Below are 21,940 nucleotides of genomic sequence, written 5' to 3' on the forward strand. Positions count from 1 at the left end.
GGGGTGCTTCATCGGAGAGGAGGAGCTGGAGAAGAAGCAGGAGGAGGAGGCTTCTCCCATCAGCTTCTCTCGCTCCAGGCTGCTGGTGATGCTGCTTCTGCTCCCAGTCGTGGCGGCGGCGGCGGCGGCTCCTCCTGCTGCCTGTGAGGCAGCTCCTCTGCGGCGGCGGCGGGAGGCTCTGGGTCTCTCGCTGGCTCTGCCCTGCTCCATCTGAAGGCTGCCCGCCTGGCTGGCTGTGTGTGCGCGCACGCTGGGGGTACCGCTGGAGAGCTCGCCGAGCAGGGCGCATCGTCGTTGCGCCGCGAAGAAGTGTTCAGCTGCAGTGGCTCCGGCGGCGGCGGCAGCAGCAGCAGCAGCCAGGAAGAGCGGCTGCCCTCGCTCTCCCTCCCAGACACCCCCCCTCCACTCCTGCACCCCGCTAGCCGGGGGCTGGCATTCCCCACCCACCCAGTGGGAAGGTGCCTTGCCGGGGCAGTGAAGGGGCAGCCAAAGTCCCGGGCACTCGGCTCACGCAGGAGAGCGCGGCTCTGCCTCCCAAGGTGAAGATCGAGCCCTTCTCCTGGCGGAGGAACCGAGAAGGAGCCGGCAGCTCTTCAGCACCTGGCGCCTTGGACTACCGGCGAGCCTGGAGAGTACAGGATGGTTGTGGTTCTCCGAGCCGGCTGCAGGGCAGCTCTCTTCCTGTGGATTTTCAGCAACATCAGCTGTAGAGCCCGGACAGCTCCCCCAGCCTCCCGTAAGTACACCTCGCCGCCGCGCCGGGCAGCCCCAGTGCAGCCGTCCTCAGGGCTGCTGGGTCGGGGTCTCGGCTTGCTCTTCTGGTGAAGGTCTTCGCTTCGGTTTGGGTTCGGTGTCGGTGGCTCTTCCTCCGGAGCGATCCCCTTAGTGGGTCCGATCGTCTCTTGCAGGGGCATGCTGTGGGAGTGTGCAGGCTGCTGGGACTTAAGTTGGAAGCTGCCTGGAGGTGGCTGGTTGGTGTTCAGGGAAGTTCTTCCTTTGGCCAGTCCTGAGTGGGATTGGCAAGCCGGAGACTTGGCGAACCAGGGGCGTTTGTTCAGGAGAGTGAGTTTATTGGGAGCTCAGTCGCTTGGGATTTCACCGCTGCTGCTCTTGCTGCTGGTCTGGTTGGACGAGGCTGGATCCTTGGAACGGGGGAGGGGGGGAGAAAGTTTTGCTTCCCCAAAAGCAAAATCAATGAAGTTGGACTTGAGCTGTCAGGTCTGCTTTTTCATCTTGAGATAAAAGTGGTGGGGCTGGCACCAGCCAATGGGCTTGAGAGAATGGCAGGGATGGGGTTGCATCCCCAACTGCTTCGAGGGGGCCTGATCCTGTGGCCAGACGAGATGCACGTTTACGCCTTGCAAGTTGAAAATGGCTGTGAAGTTTGGTAGCCTCGGTCGCCAGATGTCAGAATAAAAGTGTTGAATCACTCCTGTCCAGAGAGAGAGAGAGAGAGAGAGAGAGAGAGAGAGAGAGAGAGAGAGAGAGAGAGATGCTACTCTAACACATGCAAAAGATACTTCAAAGATCTGCAGTTTTGTTTTTGCCTTTCCAGTGTACTGAGAGAAGCGCTCTCTGCATGCACGAGGCTTTCTGTGCCAGCGGTACAATTTCTTCCTTAGGGATGTGGGTGCTGCATGCTGTTTACCTGTAATAAATCACTTTGAAGATTTAATTGCCAAAGCACAAGACGTGGTGCTTGACTGCGCAGTTCCATCGGCTACCTTCGGTTCCAGAAAATGAGTGAAACTGGACTTCAAAAAAAAAAGATGTAATAGTTCAGTCATGGTTGGGATGGAAACAGCTCTCACAGCTCTGTGCATCTTTCCATGAATCCTTGATGTGCAGGAACAACCTATTGTTCCTGTTAAGGAAGTGCACTTTGCACTTGCTCAGGGGAACTTTCATAGGTGATATATTCTGGGGCTGACAATCTGTGCCATAAATTAGTGCACCGGATGAGCCCCAAGGAGCTTTAGCATAAATTAAGTCCCCAAAGAGAAGGAATATTATGCCAATGATACTTTCACAATCTTCTGTGCTTGTCCCCCAAAAGAATACAGCTCAGTTGTATTAATCTGAGCATCCCCAACTACTTTCTGGTTTGAGCAACTTCTCCCTTCCTTTCAGAAACAATCCAGTCCGGAGGTTTATTGCCCAGTGCTGATGTCTTATCCCATTTATATTCTGAATATGAATTTTTTCCCAATCACTGCTAGGAGGTGGCATGTAACACAGCAGAAAGTCAGTAAAGACTCTGTCCTGCCTGCCCCTGCTTGCTGCAGCATCAAAGCTCAGACCTTATATATTTGTCTTCAAGTTACCTTAAAGGCACCCAACATATTTAAGCCACACTCCTATTCTGCTACTGCCATATAACCTTGGCTTGCAGGATTATTAGTATGCATTACCTTCTTGCATTGAAAAAGGCTACCAGAAAAAAAAAAAAGTGCTCATGTGTTCAGATCTGTAGTCTTCATTTTAACATCTGCCAGGCTAACATATAGTCATCATGCAACTTATGGGCATTTAACATGGTTTAAAGTTGGACAAGAAGCTGGTGTAAACAGCATTAACAGGTTATCTTTTAAAATTGATGTGTGATACAGAAAGGGCACGTTGAACTGTAGTACTTTCTCTGCCTCCATCATTCCAGTTATTTATTATTATTACCTTGGGATCCCTTGCTGCCAATCATAGAGAATGCACTTATTGCCGGTTCACTAATAAAGGTGGAAGAGGGATTGTCTGGTAGCAGATGTACAGAAGTGGAAAGCAAATCAAGCCATATGAGCACATCTGCTTTCTTGAGCCATTATAACAAACTCAATTACATGCTGGCATATGAAAAATATGCGGGCAGAATCCTGCAGAGAAGTATAAAAGTACATATGTCCTTCCAAGTGACAGCGAATGAGCGAGGAAGCAGAGTTGTTAAACTTTGGTTATACCTTTGCATAGCCAAAGTTCTGCCAAAGTATTCTGCAGGGCTGCATTTACTGGTTGGATTGATGTCCAGTTTTTGGACATCGTTTACTGGTTGGATTGATGTCTAATTTTTATTGCTTGCTTGCTGGTGCACAGAAGTTAGTTAGATGTTGGAGGTGAAAGGGAGAGAGTTTCAGTACGAGCCACCTGTTGAAAATAATGCATATAGATATATGTGCAGTCCATATCCTTTTGAAGTAAATAACAAAACTATATTAGTTTTATTACAGCTGAATGATACAGTCTGCAAAAAAAAACATTCTAAACAAACTATGAAGATCAAATAGTCAATATTCTCACCCCTTTCAATAAACTTTCAACTGCTTATGAGAAACCAGGCTGATTTCAAGTACATTACTGATGTGTGAATGTTTTTAGTCTTCCAGCTTTGATGTTCTGCCCTGGAAATTGAAAGTACTTTAGTAGACTTATTTCCTAGAGAACTCGGTACACATGTCATTACGTGTCTAAATAAAGTTGCATGTTGAAGGCAATGTATATTGTCATGTGTCTGCAGAATTACATACAGTCTTAGAGTTGTATTATGAATATAGCAAAAGTTTGCTTGCACTTTTCTTATAAGTTGTTAATTTGAAAGCTGTTCACAAAGCTCAGGAAAGTAAGTAAGTGCCATTGAAAGTAAGTGCCATTGACTTAAGCTGGTGCAGGATTAAACCATGGTGTACTTTTTTTTTTTAATTAGGAGTATTTTTTATCAAGAGAAACTTTTTTGTAGCAGAGAGGAGTGGCTAAAAAGACATAATTTTTCAAGACCATATGGTTTGGCTTATTTCACTGAAACTCTTTTTTACTTTATGCATAGCAAAGTACTTTACTTATAGTCATAGTACTTTACTCATAGTCATGAGCAAATACTTGTAGTTTAATACCATATTTTACGTAAAATTGAATTAGGGCTGTTCCTGATGTTTGCCATACTTTAAATATCATGCCGTCCAAATGCTTAGTCCTATGCAAACAGTTCTATATTGTAAGGTAACATTTCTCGAACCCAGTTGTACCAGGTGGTAAAGACTTCAGGTGATCTTTATTTCTGTATAATACCCAACAGCAGTAATCAGAAAACTCTTAACTATTTGCATCAAGGATAATGAACAGCTTAGCCAGGAGAGGTCATCACAAGACAAAAAGTAACATGGAAAATAAAACTTAATGCTCTCCACCCCCACCCCACAGACCATCATTGCCTGTGGATTGATCTGGGGAAGAACAAAATGCAAACTTGCTGAGATTTGGTCTCTGTTTATGCACTGTCATTGGCCACCCAATAAATGGCGACCCTTTGGCCACCCAATCTTATCGACACAATTCATGTAACCAGATGAGCACACTTCGAGCCTCCTATGTATGGTTTAAAACAATCTAATTATGGTCTGTTACCTTTCACAGCTGAACTCTGCTCGGTTCTGCCTGTTTAAGTGTGAGTGAAGTCAATTCCAAGCAGGCTCAGTACTAGGAAACCTGCAGTTGAAGCTATAACAATGTGACCGCACTTGCCATAGAACTCTTCATGCAATAGCACCTATTTACATTGCTCAGTTGATTGAAGTGCAATACAGGTGTTGCCCTCCCCTTCCCCCTCAATAGCAGTAGCCAGGAGAAGTAACTAATGCAACCTTTTAAATGTATTTTACTTTCATATCTATCTATCTATCTATCTATCTATCTATCTATCTATCTATCTATCTATCTATCTATCTATCTATCTATCTATCTATCTATCTGCTAATGCACACTGCATGGAGAATGTACGTAAAGACTGGTGACAATGTGCATTGACTAGAAGGCATGGAGAATATGACCCTATGAGCAGAGAACTGAGCACATTGCACGTGCATCGGCTCTGACTAACGTAGGAGAATGTGCAGAATGGCACAATGACAATCAGGCAACGTGTACACTGGCCAGTCAACACCCATATTTTCCACCTGGGAACTTTGTGTATCTCCCAAGCAGTGTTTGGAATGTCAATAGGAAGTATTCGTGTTAATCAGGTAATTAATTTCCTCCTCCCTTTACAGGGCCATTTAACACCAACTGTCCTGTGATGGAGAAGAAACAGAGAAAGGGGAAGGCAGGCAAAAATAGCAGAAGCCCGCTCTGCTTCTGTGATTTTATTGTTGTTTTTATTTTTTATATTGTTAACCACCTTAAGAGCCTCCTTAGTGGGAGAGGAAAGGGCAGGATATAAATTTACCAAATAATCCAGGTGGTGCCAGCTTGTCTTCTGTTGGCCAATCTTGCCTTGCCCACCCCTAGGGAGGACACAAGAGGCATGGGCATGAAATGCAAGGCACCTCCTTGGTGCCTTTGCATCTAAGGGGTGGAAAGCTGTGTCAGCTGTGTTTTTTCACTGCTTCTCTCAGTTCAGGATTGCTGCAAGCAGTGAAAGGCAGCCACTTCCTGCTTAGGGTGACCAGATACAATGGAGGACATGGTGCATATACCTTTAACCACTGTATAGAATTTTGCCAGGTGCAGCTCAACCTGAAGGGGTTTAAAAAGCTGCATCTGCCAAAATTTCCTCTTTGACACAATGGTTAAATGTATAGGCACTATGTCCATTGTATCTGGTCACCCTGTCAGCTTCACCCCAGAGGAGGAGATGCTGGCGGCTTTGTCCCTCCCCCAGTTCCTCCTCCTTGCAAATGGAAACCTTCCCTTTGAAGGTGTAGGAATGGGGATACAAAGCTGCCAGTATCTCCTCCATAACTAGGGTGGAGCCCTGGGGGCAGTCATGTGCCCCTCCTTGGAGTAGCCCCTGGGGCAGGTGCCCCTCAGGCTCTGTCTTAGGACCCAATCCTATCCAATCTTGCAGTGCCGATGCAACTGTGCCAATAGGGCGTGCACTGCATCCTGTGGTAGGGAGGCACTCACAGAGACCTCCGCAAGATATTGGAGCTTTTGTTTCCTTACCTCAGGGCTGCATTGCAGCAGCACCGGTGCTAGAAAGTTGGATAGGATTGGGCCCTTAGTTACAGGCTGCTAGCACTGCTCATTAGATGCTTCCTGGCTAGGCAAGGGTGGCTGGTGAACCCTCTGGCTTAGAATTGCAAAGGAAATTCCAAGTGCTCTCTGGAGGAGTCTGTTCAGTCCAGGTTCCTTGACCCTTCAGGTTGACCATGAAAAGCTTGTGCCATCTCCAGATAGATCATGACTTGGGATAGGCTCACCCAGTTTCATAACTGGGGAAGATATGATCTCTCACCATTTCCTATTGCTGGTATATGCCTGTGTGTGTGTGTGTGGGGGGGGGGGGGGTTTAGTATATTTCCTGCTGCAAATATGCTGAATTAGTTATTAATGAAGTGACCCAGTTTAACTTCAATCCTCTGTCTTGTGAGTTTTAAGGGGGGGTAGGGTGCATGGGCCAGTGAATAACATCAGAAACATTGGTGATTAATTCACATTATCCAATTTTGTTCCTTTATGGCAATACCCATTTTGAGCAGGCAACATGGGGAACCAGACCAGCTGGTTGGAAACCCTGAATGGCACATCATCAGACAAACAGGAGATGTTTACTGACAGCTACCCAGTTGTGAATTTTACTCAACACAGCCTGCAGCACAAGCCTATTAGGTTCATCAGTGTTGATTTCCACTGCAGCCCTGTTTGTTTTGGGGGCTGTTTACACTTTTAATGGTTTGCACAAGACCAGTATGCAGATGCAGCATTCAGAACAAATGCTTAATGGACCATAACAGGGGAAGATCCCACAAATGTCAGACTGAGGAGCAGCAGCTTTCTAACATGACCTTTTATGCTGGCATCCAGCACTCATGACTGAGTATTCTCTTGCTGGGCCCCTCTTAGCTTGATGTACAGCAGGCAATGACTTCCATTGACTATCCATCTTTTCCTATGCAAATCTGGTCATTAGCCACAACTGCTGATGGAGCACAAATATTGCATTTGTCAGTGATGGCCAACTAGTGATGGTTTCTGCAAATTGCCTTCAGTGTTTTAAAGACTTGGCCTCCTGTGTTTTGGTTGCTCAAAGGTATGCAGTGCCTTTCCCAGGTTCCTTCATGTTTATGCTTTAATACTTCAAATACATTGAAGCTCAAGACAACAGTCTGCAATGGTGACAGGAACTTATGTAATGATAGTTAATGTTTCAATCAGAAGCTGAAAGCTACAGTTACACTTGGATACATTTGCAACTTACTTCTGGCCTACCAGACAGCAGCTTTTCCTGGTGGAATTCCTTTGTCATTTCAACTCCGGCCATGGGGAATGCTTGAAAAGCATCATGAATCCTGTGCTATTTCTGAAAATGCTGAGATCCATTCCAGGCAGAGCTCAAGCAATGGATTGTGTGTGTATGCAGGAGTACAGGCCTGACTTTTTTTTTTTTTCTTAATAGATACCTGAGCAATAACCTGTTCCAGTGGTTCTCAAATTGTGGCATAGCCTAATGTGCATCAAGGGTTAAACAACCTGCTACGGTTGGGGGGGGCACTGCTGCCCAATACCATTATAGATACAGAGGCTTGAGTGGCTGGTAAAGTGAAACATTTTTTGTTAGGTGGGTATAGTCCCCAGCAGCAACTGTTACCTTGCAGATGCCTGATCTCGGAAGCTAAGCAAGGTCAGGTCTGGTTAGTTCTTGGAAGGGAGACTCCTGTGAATACCAGGTGCTGTAGGCTTATACCATAGCCTTTCAAGACTGAAGGTTGCCAACCAACCTGATGCTAAAAATATTGAGAACCACTGACCTATTCTGTATCCCTGAAGGACACTCAGCCTCAATGTACATCTGAACTGACTAGTACCTGGTTCAACCACTTGGGTCTAGAAACTGCAACCAGATATGAACATGCAGACTTTATACAAAGTCAGACCATTCATCCTTCTAGCTCAGTAGGGTCTACTCTTGACTAATGGCCCTACTTTAAAGTGTAATGCAGAGATCTTTGTCCATTGTGTCGCTAGGGGTGTGTGGGCCGCGCCATGTGACGCGTCCTGGGGGGATGATGCACTAAAATTGTGGCTTTAGGAGCTAGCCCATCATGGGCCATAAACCATTGGATGCAGAATTCCCAGTGAAATGCAATGCAAAAAACGGAATTGAAATAGCTCCTTTCCTTCAAAAGTTATGACCAAAAAACCAGAAAGAAAAAATGAATGGATCCCTATGGAAAGAGAAAGTGAGCCATATCGCGCGTTTACTCGTGAGTAGGCATAGCTGCCATAGTCCGTTGGAAAGTGCAGACTGAGAAGACTCCAAGGACATTAGAATGGTCCTGATCCAATGAATGCAGTCCCCAAAAACACAAAAGGGAGAAGGAGGTCCCTCCCTTCCTCCCAGTTGCAATCTATTGAGCCCTATGGAAAGCGAAACAGCCTCACAGTTGCATTGACTCGCGAGTAGGCAGACGTGCTTTGGTTGGTGGTCAGGCCAGGCAAAGGGGAATGTGAGGACACCAGAATGGTTCTGATCTGATGAAGCTGGAGTGCTACAAATGCTCCAGAAGGCAGCCTCCCCCCCCCCCCCAACTAAAAAGGACAAAAAAAGAGGCTTCAACTGGAAAGGGAAATGTTTTCTATTTTGCACTTGCAAAGCCAGGTAGGTCTTTATCTTGATATGCCTGAAATAGAAGAATTTTAAACGACACTGGGGAGGGCTGGAAATCTCACTGATTCTTTTTGGGGGGTTGTTATTGCAGGCAGATTACAGAATAAGCTCCATTGACCACTATGGGACTTACTTCTGAGTGGACATGCATAGGCTTGAGCTCACAGGCTGCAATCCTACCCACACTTTCCTGAGAGTAAGGCCCATTGACCACAATAGGACTTACTTCAGAGTAGATTCACTTGGTGGAACAGGACTGGCTCCCCCTTATTTAATTATTTTATTTTAATTTAATTATTTATAATTATTTATTTTCATTTGCTTGATGATGTCACTTCTGGCCATGACATTACTTCCAATGGGTCCTGGACAGACTGTCTTTCTAAAAAGTGGGTCCCGGTGCTAAAAGTTTGAGAACTGCTACAATAAGGTGTTAGTAAGTTGACACGGGAGTGAGTGTGTGTGTGTGTGTGTGTGTGTGTGTGTGTGTGTGTGTGTGTGTGTGTGTGATACTCTACAAGTTTTCAAAATCACTAAAATCAGAATCTGGAGGACTAATACCATCATGTTATATATCAATCAATGTGTAATTTCATGCAGAATGCAATGAAACAAACCATATTCAAATATCTGTGTTCTAACAAAAGGTATAGTCAAAAAACCAGTGGGGGCGGGGCAATGGTACATCACCAAACCCACCACCTGGGGCGTTGCGCACCCCACTACATGGGGTGATGCGCAGGCCTCCCACACCGGATGACGTGAATCCTAGTGACGCCACTGCCACCTGCTTGCTGTCATCCTATCGTTAGATGGAGCCGAGGATTAAATTTTGGATCTTCTGCATACTACAGTTTGGCTCCCCTACTAAACATCAGGGCATCCATCTGAATTATTGTTCTCACTGTACTCCAGTATGTAGGTTGTAGATGTGCAAGTGTTTTATCCCTCTCCTGCTGCGTAGAACCTTCTAGTGAATATTGATATGTGCAGGCTTTGCTCATGCAATCTATCTGTCTGGTGCTATGTATATATAGAACACCAGACAGAATGTGATATATAGTCAGAAGTGTCTTTAGTGTTCCTTCCATTTGTTCCTTTTTTAACACCTTTTCTATTGCATTTGTAGTCCCTTTCAAAACTTTGATGCACAGTCTGCATCCATGATGCATCCTCATCACATCAGATGAGAAACTGATATACATGGATCTGTGAATCTATATCCATACGTATCTGAACAATAATTGTTTCTTCTGATCTTTTTAAACTTTAAGAATAATGAAAATTCTCAGGTAGTCATTAGATCACTGGCTTCCACTTTCAAATGTGATCATTAATGTGGATTTTACATTATTAACGGTGCAATCCTATGCATGTCTACTTAGAAATAAGACCCACTGAATATAATGGGCCAATCTTATCCCCCCACCGCTGATGCATCAACACTAAAAAGGTTTGTGCTGCATCCTGCAGGGGGGCAGTCACAGGGTTCTCCTCTGGGTAAGGAAAAGTCATTCCCTTACCCAGGTTTAAGACATCACAGTGCAGAGGAGTATATAGTACTCAGATCTGCGCTAGCAAAATTGCTGGCTCAGGTCTTTGTGGACGCAGGCCACAGAGTCAGGTCCAGGAAGGGCGCTAGGATTTCGCCACTGCCACAGAACCAGCCCCTTGCTGGAGCTGATCCACCCTCTCCCTGCCCCTGTCACTGCCTTGTAGCAGTTACTAATCACCCAGTATGTGTTTCTAATGGATTTTATTGTGTTGCTCAGGTTCCTATCCTACACACAATAACAAAATCCACTGAACACATTGGGACCTATGGTAGTTCTGCAGAGGCTTGTCTTGGATGATCCTGTAAGGCTTGCAATAATTCTTTTGCAGCATTTTTAGTATTTTAAATGGCTGGGTTTATGTCTGTATTATTTGGCTTCATTTTGAACTACTTACTTGGAGTCTGTGATCATGTGAAAGCAGCACAAAACATTTATAGGTAAATAAATAAACAACCTTCCCTGTGATTTACTGCAAACTAGATCTTAATAGAGCTTGGACAGAGTAAGTATTCAGTGAGTAGTCCTTCCTCATCTTTGTCAGGATTTTATGGAAAAGGTCATGCATTGCATTGATAAGTACTCCCCATTCAGGGCATCCCTCCCAGTTCAGCATATCCATCTTCTAACTTTTTAGCAGAACTTTATTGAAAGTTCTGTGGACAGAACAGATAGTTGACATCTCAATGACCCGATTACAGAACTGGAGTAAACTTTTGTCCTTTTTGCACAAATGTCCTCATCCCACAGGCTTGTTCTTGGAATTGCTTGGTTCCTAACTTTGTAGCCAGCAGACAACTGTGCCTTTTTTAGAAGTAATGAGATCACTCATTTATTTTTGATGTAATGCTTTCTGCACACGTAGCTGATAACCATAGCTTGACCAAGGCACCAAATTTTCCTTGTATAACCTTTAAGTTTTCAAAATCTCTGCCAGTAATAAAACATCCAGAAATACAGATTGACTATTAAATGAAAAACCGCTAACCATATCTTATATTTTTGTACAGTGGAAGATAGTTTAGTAAGTACAAACACTCCTTTTGGGAATACATTTACCTGCTTTCACAGTCAATATTTTTCTGGTAATATAAACTGGCTTTAAGTGCTGGAGATACAGCAGAGCTCAAAATCATTGTTTATTTTGTCAGTGTTCAACAGTGAATTAGAACCTCTTCCTGATTCTGTTAGTTCTGACTCTATTCCCAAAGGTCTCATAATGCTCAAAACAACAACACTGTTTCTAATCTAATTCACCATTGTAGCAGGCAACAAACAATGGTTATATTATATAATAAAGTACTACTTACAATTTATTAGTATTAATATCCAAAGTCACTTGCGTGGGGGGGGGGGGGAAACCTAAGGCCATAAAATGATCTCTGCACATACCAGAATTGAAACAGAAAATACAAAAAATGCCAGATATATTTCAGAAGAGTCTTCTTCATCTGCCTTAGTAGAATTCAAAATGCACTATTTTCATTTTTCATAGTGTCTAGAATAGAACAAGCGTGTAATAGTTTTGCATGAGTCAAAGAGGGTCAATTTAATTGAACATTTACAGCAGTGTGAAAAAGCATTCTGGAGCATTGCATCAATGGAGGGCATGTTTCACCCATGCAGAGTGGGGACAACCAGTAATCAAAGTGGGGGCAACCAGCAATCCAAGTGACTTGATTCACCCCCTGTGACCGATGCAGAAATCATTGCCACTCAGATGTCTTTGTTTACCTTAAAAGACATCATCACATAGCCAAATTCAATTGGCTTTCTAGCTTCTTGTCTCTGCCCCCCCACTTATAGAAGGATCCCTGATTGGCTGGAATCTTTCTTGCAGCCCAAACCTATGAGCCAGCTATGCCACCAGAACTCATGTTTTGGCAGTGCAGAGTGTTTTACAGCTGTCAAAGTCTGCAGCCCACCATTTTGCACAGCTGGGCCACCTCAAGTGTTGAGCAGCCATAGCTGTGCACCTCTGGCCTCCTGAACTGCAAGGTACCAGTGTGTTGGTGCCGAGATTGGGCAGTGAGCAAGGCTGGGCAGAATGGGGTGGAGAGTGGAAGGAACTGGGGCGGGGCAGGGCACAGACTGGCAGCCCAATCCTAATGGCAGCACTGCCACGGGTGCAGTAGCACCAAAGTGGTTACCTCTGCATCCTGTGGCCCCACAGCAGCTGCTGGAGGTTTTCTTGGGAGAAAGCCCCAAGCCCCACAATGGGTCTTCTCAAGTCTGTGCTGGCTGTTTGCTGACACAGAGTTGAGTGACATCATGTTGGGTCTTCTGGCCTGACACACAGGCCAGGATTCAGCAGAGCCGGGCTCTGCTGGCCCCAGCCCCTCCTGACCTGGGTTCCTCCCCCTTACCATCCTCCCCCCACTCCAGAATGCCTCCACCCCCGAGGCCCTCATTGCCACCCAGAGCTCTTATCTAGCTCCAGGAGGCATCCGTCCAGTGCCGGTCTCAGCTCTGACTGGTGCTGGATCGGTGCTGACTTGACGCAGATGTTGCAGGAGTGCCTTACAACATGTTTGCGACACCCAGCACTGGTGTTGGAGATCAGCACCGGTGTTGACCCAGGTCAGGATTGGGTCTTGGGGCAAGGAACCAGGTGGGGCAGAGACCACGGCAGGGAGGGTGTGTGTGTTGCAGACTCAATCCACCTTCCTGGGTCCACTCGAACTTGCATCAGCAAAATTGCTGGCACCGGTTGACCTATAACGGCAATGAAGGCTTATGGCTGGGCAAGGGAAGAAATGTTTCCTTACCTGGAGGAGATCTCTGGAACGTCCCATCCCCACAGGATACAGCACTCTCCAGTGGTGTGGCTGCATCAGTATGGGGCTTTAGATAAAACTGGATTGTTAGAGAAATAAGCCCTAACCAGAAAAAAAACTTGATACTGAGTTGCAGCAGCACAGATGTAGCAATAACAGCCAGCAGCAGTAAATAGCACAAATGAACGTTAAAGTCGTTTGGGAAAATATTTGGAGGAGCTGGAAACCAGGTTACACTACCAGAACTGACATTCCAGTGGCGTAACGGCCCAACAGGATTGGGTTGTAAAGGTGCAGTCTTATACACATTTACATGGGAATTTAGGCTCATTCAGAGAAACACTGCAAATCTGTTGAGATCTTACAACAGGTGCCAATATTGGGGTGAAAGTTGTATATTTTATTCAGGAACAAAGGAGATTGCTCCAGTATAAACCACGACTGGTCCTAATCCACTCAGGAAAGCACACAATTAGGAAGCCACGTTTTGCGTTAGGTTCTAACACAGGAGCCATAGGAGAGGAACAACTGAGAAGAATGCAGGAAAGTTTGAGAGGCAAAGTAATTTCCTGTTGACTTTGTAACCCCTCAAATGGATTCCACCTGTAAAACTTGATCCTTTCCCTGTTTTTAAGGTTTTCGGTAGCAATTATCCAAATTTAGATGCACCTGGTGATGAGGTTGCTAATCATTATTGGATAACATCCCCTTGCATTTTCCATCAGTGTCAAAATTATATCTGACCTTTTATCTGTGGCGTGTTGACTCCACAGTTATTTCAGAAGCTGGCATACATGTTGGGATGCAAACGTTTTTGTCTTTTGGGCTGTTTGGGAGTTGCTTACGTGGGAGAGAAGAATGGCTAAGGTTGTCATTTGGGGTTTGATGCCGCTGAGCGGTTCTTGTATTGTTGAATTTTCCTGGCTTTTGTGTATGAGTCAGGTCCAGTCATCCAGCAGGTCCAGGCCAGTGCACAGACCCCTTCAGCTGCTACGCCACAGACCGATGGCATTTCTGGAAGCAAGGTGGTGATGTCATAAGTCATTGCCGGACTACTGGGAATGCCAATCTCCAAGCCACACAGAGCTTGGCTTCCCAGGGTTTTGAGCTGTGCAGCCACATGGCCACACAATCTAAAGAGAACTCTGGTCAGGTCCTTGCTAATGGTATAGGCAGGACTGGCATTAGGCTGATTTGCTTGATGTCATCAAATTGGGCCCCACGCTTTTGGGGCCCCATTGCTGGTGCAGTGAACCCACCACCCACTACCAGGCCTGGGCAGGAGGTCTGGTCTAGAGGGTAGAGCCTCCATTTGCCTGAAGATTAACATCCACAAGGTCGCCAGTTCGAGGCCACCGGCACCCTGCGACCTTGAAGCAGCTGGCAAGCTGCAGCTGAGCTGTTCCATCTGCTCGGAGCGTGGGAGGATGGAGGCCAGAATATTAAACCAGATTGGAGTGTAACACCTTGAATGTGGTGGTTCTTGAAAGAGAGAACCTTCTTTCAATTTGTAAAAATCCCTGCGTGGATTTAATAAGCCTGCCTGTGTAAACCGCCTTGAATAAAGTCTTGAATAAAGACCAAGAAAGACGGTATATAAATACTGTATATTATATTATTACCACAGCTGGGATATCAGCATGTTTGTGGGCTGCTGGAGCAAGTGGAGTGTCTGCGCTGGGCCCTCCCACCAGCCCCTGCTTCCGAGCGGCCTGATATGAGCCTCTTGGAAGCAGTTGGTGGTGGCATCATCACATCTCCGCCAGCTATTTCTGGGTGCCACACTTTGCATGCGGCACCACAAGCACTCTTCTTGCCACAGTGGCTGCAGCTGTACGGTATGTGGGGAGCTGCAAGGAGGGGGCCCAGTGGGAATGCCCTGCCACTCCTGGGGGCCAGCCCTGCTTACAGGGATTTATGGTTATTGATTGTATTTATTGTTTTATATTTGTTGTGTGATTTTCAACTGCCTTAATTCCTTTCTTGTCAGGAGAAAGGCAGGGTAGAAATGTTTTGAAACAAATAATATTGCCACACACAAGAAAGATACAAGATGCATCATTGCCTTGCATGTGAGGATGATATTTTCACTAGTAAACATATTCAGTCATTGATCTGCTCCCTCCTCCATTTCATCTAAAGAACCAACAGGAGGAGAAAATCAGCATTAATAATTGAAATCTTCACAGAGAGAAATGTAACTAACTAAGGGGAAAAAATCATTCAAAGGCTATTAAGAATGGCTGCATCTGAAGCCCCAGTTCAACAGGCCACTCTGCTCAGCAAACTGCTTAAGAATTTGCTGAGAGGTTGTGGTCATGCTAATGTTTTTCACTGAACTCTGCCCATAATATGCCTATACTTCTATTGGTTTGGGAAGAGTAAAATGGGTCATCTCAAGGGTGATGTCAGGGGTTGTCCAGGTGGGGCAATGACTGAAGGCCCACAGCGGATCAGTGTGTCCACTTGTTGGGCACACTGGCCTATGTTGCTGGTAGTACTTTGTACAAACACATGTCATATGTGTTTGTATGCACACAATGGGGGAAGTGACCATGTGCAAGGCTCCTGAGTCAAAGCTAATGGTATATCTATGTAATTGGGCAGCAACAGATGATGGAGGCAAAAGTTAAGGTGCCCCAAAGTTTACTAAGAAGGACTCAAGACCAGAACAGGAGGTTTGAGATGGACTCACATTGGTAGCATACTCACTCCTTAAGTTATACTGGGGGGGGGGGGGAGGTGGGTAGATTCTACCTCTGACATGGAGATACAATGGAGCCCTAAGGAAAGCAGTTAAGGGCCCAGTCTTATCCAACTTCCCAGTGCTGATGCAGTCAGGGGACAGGATATGGAGCATGTGCTTCATCCTGTGGTGGGAGTGTAGTCATGGAGGCCTCTTCTAGGGAAGGGAATATTTGTTACCTTGGGGCTGCACTGCGACTGCATCAGTGCTGGAAAGTTGGATAGGATTGGGCTGTAAGAGTTTTGGAATTTTTGGAGGTAACACCACCTGCAGGACTCTGGAGGGCAGTGCACTGTACTGTCCAGACATCTGAGACCATAAGAACATAAGAAGAGCCCCGCTGGATCAGGCCAAGGGCCCATCTAGTCCAGCTTCCTGTATCTCACAGTGGCCCACCAAATGCCCCAGGGAGCATACAGACAACAGACACAACGTGCATCCCAGTGCCCTCCCCTGCATCTGGCAATCATCTGCCTCTAAAACCAAGAGCTTGCACATACCTACTATGACTTGTAACCCATAATGAACTTTTCCTCCAGAGATTTGTCCAATCCCCTCTTAAAGGCATCCAGGCAAGATGCCATGACTACTTCCTGTGGCAAAGAGTTCCACAAACTAATTACACGCTGGGTAAAGAAATATTTTCTTCTGTCTGTAACAACTCTCCCAACACTCAACTTTAGTGGATTTCCCCTGGTTCTGGTGTTATGCGAGAGGGAAAAGAGTGTCTCTCTATCCACTCTGTCCATCCCCTGCATGAATTTATATGTCTCAATCATTATCTTTTATCTTCCTTCTGTTATCCTTGCAGGAGGTATTAAGCACACAGACAGAGGACATTAGCAGCATGGGCTTCTCTGCCTGGTCCTGGTAGACAGATGTTCCTCTCAGGACTGGCCCATGACATCTGAGTAGCTGAGGCAGTGGGACAAATGTTGCACTCCTTTCCTGGCTGATGTACCAGCCTCTCCTCCTCCTGCTCCCTGGATTGGAATAGGAAGAGAGGGATGGAGCAGAAGTGTGGAGGGGAGGGGAGTGGTAGACTACAGCATGCTCAAACCCACTATCTTGTATCTCACACTTCTTTTTTCTGCTCTATTCCTCACTTCCTTTCCAATTCTGGAAGTAGGAGGAGGAACAGTGGAAGTGAGTGGACAGAAGGAGGTAGACTGGTCCAATCCAGGGCTGGCCCTGGATCCCAGAGAGTCAATATTGTGCAATAAAGTTTCAGGTCTGCTGTAGTCCCTCTGTCTAAGTAAACTGTTGTTGTGGTCACCAGCCCACTAGGCTATCCCTCTGTCTATTCCTGTCTATTGACCCACTTTTTAGAATGAGAATCTGTCAGGACCCACCAGAAGTGATGTTAGGACTGGAAGTGATATCATCAAGCAGGATAATTTTTAACAATCCTAGGCTGCAATCCTACCCACACTTACCCAGGAGTAAGTCCCATTGACTGTCATTGTTAAAAGCATACACAGAGTAGCCTGTTAAAAGTACAGAGCTGTAGCATTACCACAAATGCAGTCACATACATGGTAGCATCAAGACTAATATATTAAAAATAAAATATTGAAATGAATGGGGACCAACCTGAAATTGGCTCATGACCCATCTAGTGGGTCCTGACCAACAGTTTGAGAAATACTGGTCTGGAAGGTTGGGGGACATGTTTTGACATCATTACATCATCTCTAAACTTCTAGAATGCTTAGCTGCTGAAGGTAAGTGCTGCACTGGGTGAAACCACTCTCTAGACACCTTGGACCCTGTTCAGGACCAATGTGAAGGTAGGTGCCCCCCTACACCAATGTTGCATGACTAGCTAAATTTTGCATGGATCTTACTGCTGAACAACCAGAGATATTCTTGGCAATGACAGAAAAACCTTTATGGTAGGAACGTATCTTTTTTGGTCATCAACCAGGAGTGGACACAGGATGATGCAAATCAAAAGTGTTTGTTTCATAGCCTGCCATTAACTAACAAATACTTTAGAAACATAACAGACTCTGGCTGGCAAAGCAGCAGAACCATTTACTCCAATAGGCGCTTTAGAGCCATTGCAAGCATTCTACCAGGACAGCTCAACATATGGAACTCCATGCCTTAAATGTCTGAGAGCAAAACAAAAACAAGCATAAATATGCCTGCAGAAGTTTAAACCTTTGTGAGCAAACTTACAAGGTTTGCTTACTTACAAAGGTTCTTTTTCATGCGAACTCTGCAAACCTTTGTGGGCAATTGATGCTCAACAAGGCTTGGCCCTCTGTGAGGACCTCTGAGATGGAATTAGTGGCTTGCAAAGACTCAAGCTGTAGCAATCATTCACTTGGAATGTGCACAAAATCTTGATTGAGGCTGCAATCCTATCCACATTTACTTGGGAGTAAGCCCCATTGACTATAATAGGACTTACTTCTGAGTAGACATGTATGACTTGGGCTCTTAGGGCGTCGAGAACTGGGATGTTTGAACATCCCTAGTCACTTCCACATGTTGAGTGTTAGTCCATGTGTTCAATTAACAGGCTAAGGACCTAAACCTATCCAATTTTCCACTGCTGATGCAGCCACAATGCAGCCTGGAGGTAAGAGAAAATTTGTTCCCTGACCTTGAAGAGCCCTCCATGACTGCCCCCCCCCCTCCACAAGATACAGTACTCACTACAGTGGCATGACTGCTTCAGAGCTGGAAAGTTGGAAAGTTTTGGACTTCATCCTACATGCACTTTATCACAAATTTCCAACATGCCTGTGCATGTACATACATACTGTACATACATAAATACAAAAAATACATTGCAAATGTTTGACAAAATGTACATAGGGTGGAAGGTGCCATGTTCCACATATTCCATCCCCCCAAACATCTGAATACTTTGGAAACTCTTTTCAAAAGGACCTTAGCTGAGAAGAAACAGGTTCAGCAAGAGGTAAGTTGAGAAATTTGTTGAGGGGCATATGTTATTGTCTAGGCCAGGTCAGCAGTTTTCAAACTTACTGCTGCCATAGCATCCTTCATGCCCTGTTGTAGCGGTACTATCATGAGAGAATAGAATACTATCATGTGTATCACTATCATGTGAGAATTGTGCAACATCTCACAAGAACTCGGCCCGGTGAGCTGGAAGAAGAGGCTTAGTTTGGGAACCGCTGGTCGAAGCCATCTTTCCCAAGAACTACCTGAGAGACACTATGTAGCTCATGTTACATGAAGGCTACAGTCCAGTGCAAATTTACCTGGGGGTAAATCCTTTTGAACACATTGGGACATCTGATGAAACAGGCAGAAGCTAGAACTCTGTTCAGTCCTTTAGATTCATTTGAGATAATTTTCAGTCCCATTTTTCAATTTTTATACATTTGTTTTAAAGCAATTGCAATCTACTCTAAAAGCCTGAGATGACACGAACTAAATCTTTAAACAGACTATAACAAGCGTCAAAGTAGGTGTATGTGGCAGGGAGAAGAAAAGACTTTAATTAAGAAATTTTAACGTTCATTTTTAAAAATGGTAGACAATGAGATTTGGCTGTGGGGAACAGGCAATGGAGTGGGGGTCATGAAGAGCTCCTGCATTTTAAATATGTGAGAGTGCAATCCAAACCTCCAAATCAACTGGTGCAAGTCCCCTGCGCTGGCCTGAGTGTGGTGAATGTGCCATAAAGCACATGCATAGTGACTGGTGAGCTGACTGCCTTATCTTTATTCTGTGAGGTACATGAATCTAGTATTTGGAAGTAGGCTGATTTTCCACTTTATGAGATTGCCAGGCGAGCTTTCAGTCTGGAAGCAAGGCGTATCAGAGACGTATAGACATACATCCATGTATGCAGATGTGCTTACCTTTTCTGTTCTATGAGAGGCCAAATCCCATCTCTAGCATTCCTCCTTCTCAAAGATAAGATTTTCTTTTTACTTGCAAAGGGAGCGGACCGGCAGGGAGGGCTGGTTAGTGAGAACGCAGGCCTGATGAGAGGGGGGCAGGAGGGACAAAATCCCCAGGACCCGGTTTCCAGGGGGCCCAGGCCACAAGAAAACAAATTATACAGTACAAAACACATTTATTACAAAATAAATTTGGGTACCCCAATCTCAGCCTATTCAGGGCTGCGCTTCCACTACAACTTTAATCCACTTTGTGGATTGAGAAATTCATATTCTGAACTCCCCCAATTCTGAATTTGCTCCCTGACATTATGAAAAATTTGCTTGTGCCTTCAGTATAGGTGGCAAGGCATGGCTCAGACTTTTTGTACTGCATGTTTTCCAAATGGAAAATGTTCTTGAAACTTGTATTATTTGCAGAGTCTAATAGTCCTCTGAGATCGAAGTAGCAGCATGACATTTTGATGTCTTTCTTCATTGTCTTTTTGCTGTATTCCATTATGTGCTTTTTGTTTGTTTATTTTAAGTGACACTGCTGTTTGTCGAACTATCGACAAACAGAATTGAAATGTTGGAGAGGATCTGATAGTCATATAGGCCACATCATGCTCCAGGGGCATGCCCTTCCTCCTCCAACAATGCAGAGCTGTGCCCCTTGCAGAGATAAGGGTCATGAACTTCATAAATGGATAGAAGGTTTATGAAGATGAGAGGTGGAGGCTCTTGGAGGTCCCTAAATGCTGAACTAAAGGAAAGCTTTTGAAAGATCCATATTGTGGGGTATCTGCTAGGTTTGTGGGGGGGGGGGCGCGAATGTCTGTGTGTACAAGTAAACATACTGGGGGCAGAGCTCCAAGGAGCTATCACATAACCAGCAACCAACTTTCCCCCCCCCACACACACACACAAAGTGGGACCTTAATACAAATAGCAGTCTTTAATTTATCAAGCATCTTCATTTCCTATCGTGGTACTATATGCTTCTGTCTTAAAACTGCATCATCTCTTTGTTAATTTATACATTCATTTGCTCTTTGTAGTTTGTTGAAAATCTGGATAAAAGGACATTTTAAAAGCACATGTAGCATACTGAGTGCAGAAGATCTTGCCAGATCCTAACACTCAGAACAAACTCACCATCTGGATGAGAGTAACTAGTAGTTTCCACTCTAGCACATCAGTTTGCCATACTCTGGAGAATGATACACAAAGTTTCCCTACAGGACATTATTGCCATCCCATGGTGCAACTATCAGATGGAGACTGCTTCAAGTGGCCTCCATATGGTGATCATAAAATGCCAAGAAGCCCTCAGACAATTCTATGGGAGTCATGAATTCCTCCACCAGTATGATGTAGTAGAGACATTTCTTCTGGAGAAAAAGGCAATAAAAAGTGAGTTCTGTATCTTCCCCTGCTTGCATTATGTCCTGCTGAGAAGGTCCTCCTTAGAGAGCCCTTTCTGTAGTAAGGCCAATGGCTACAAAGAACAGGACCTTTTTGGTGGTGGTCCTCTCACTGTGGGATCAGCTACACAAAGAAGTCTTCAAAAACTTGGCTCTTTACAACATTTTTAAAAAAAATGGTTTTTCAGAAGGGCTTCCTGAACTAGCTGTATCTGATATTAGATAACTAGGGGTGCAATTCTAACCACTTTTCTAGCACTGAGGTAAGGGCAATGCAGCTCCGAGGTAAGGGAACAAACATTCCCTTACCTTGAGGAGGCCTCTATGACTGCCCCCAACGGCAGGATGCAGCACATACCCCGTTGGCACAGCTGTGTCAGTGCTAGAAAGTTGGTTAGGATTTGGGCCTAGTTTTCATTACTTATTATTGCTAAGAACTACTCTTCAACAACAAAGTTTACAAGCCCCCCCCCCCAAAAAAAAGGCTTGCAATCTAAAAGGAACACCTGCAAACAGCCACCAGAAGATTCATTAGAGGGCTGAATAAAGATAGTTGCTCTCCTCCTGCTAGAGGAGGAGGCCCAATACTGTTAAAGGGGGAACAACGATATGGTTGGCAGGCCATGATCTCTTTAAGCTGTCTGTCTGCTGCTCTAAAGCCTTCTGAAACTCTTATCTCTAGCTCTGACCCAAGACCTCTTAGCCCCTGATGCAGCATGCCAAGTATTGCCCCCTTGCCCCATGGCATGCCAGTCATCACCACGCTGCCTCTTCCCCCCTCTTCCTGCCACACCCTGGATTCAAGATGGCAGAGGAGAGTAAAGCAGCAGAGGAAGTATAGAGGAGAGGACAGTGGTGTGGGCAAACCCTAGCCAGCAGGTTATTTGCGGCCCTTGGGGACCACCAATTGGCCCACAGGGAGCCCCCAGTCTCCAATGAGCCTCTGGCCTGTCGGAAACTGTTGGAGCCCATGCTGGC

General features: G+C 45.3%; 1 protein-coding gene across 1 annotated transcript in view; it reads left to right on the forward strand.

The window, feature by feature from the left end:
• The first annotated feature begins 639 nt into the window (after nt 1-639).
• CNTNAP2 (contactin associated protein 2) overlaps nt 640-21,940 on the forward strand; it is a 1,320,279-nt gene continuing 1,298,978 nt past the window's right edge. Inside the window, exon 1 of the mRNA XM_066629190.1 lies at nt 640-736. Within this exon, the coding sequence (XP_066485287.1) occupies nt 640-736 (97 nt within the window). The remainder of the gene's footprint in view (nt 737-21,940) is intronic.

This window comes from Tiliqua scincoides, chromosome 5, assembly GCF_035046505.1.
Source record: "Tiliqua scincoides isolate rTilSci1 chromosome 5, rTilSci1.hap2, whole genome shotgun sequence".
NCBI lineage: Eukaryota > Metazoa > Chordata > Lepidosauria > Squamata > Scincidae > Tiliqua > Tiliqua scincoides.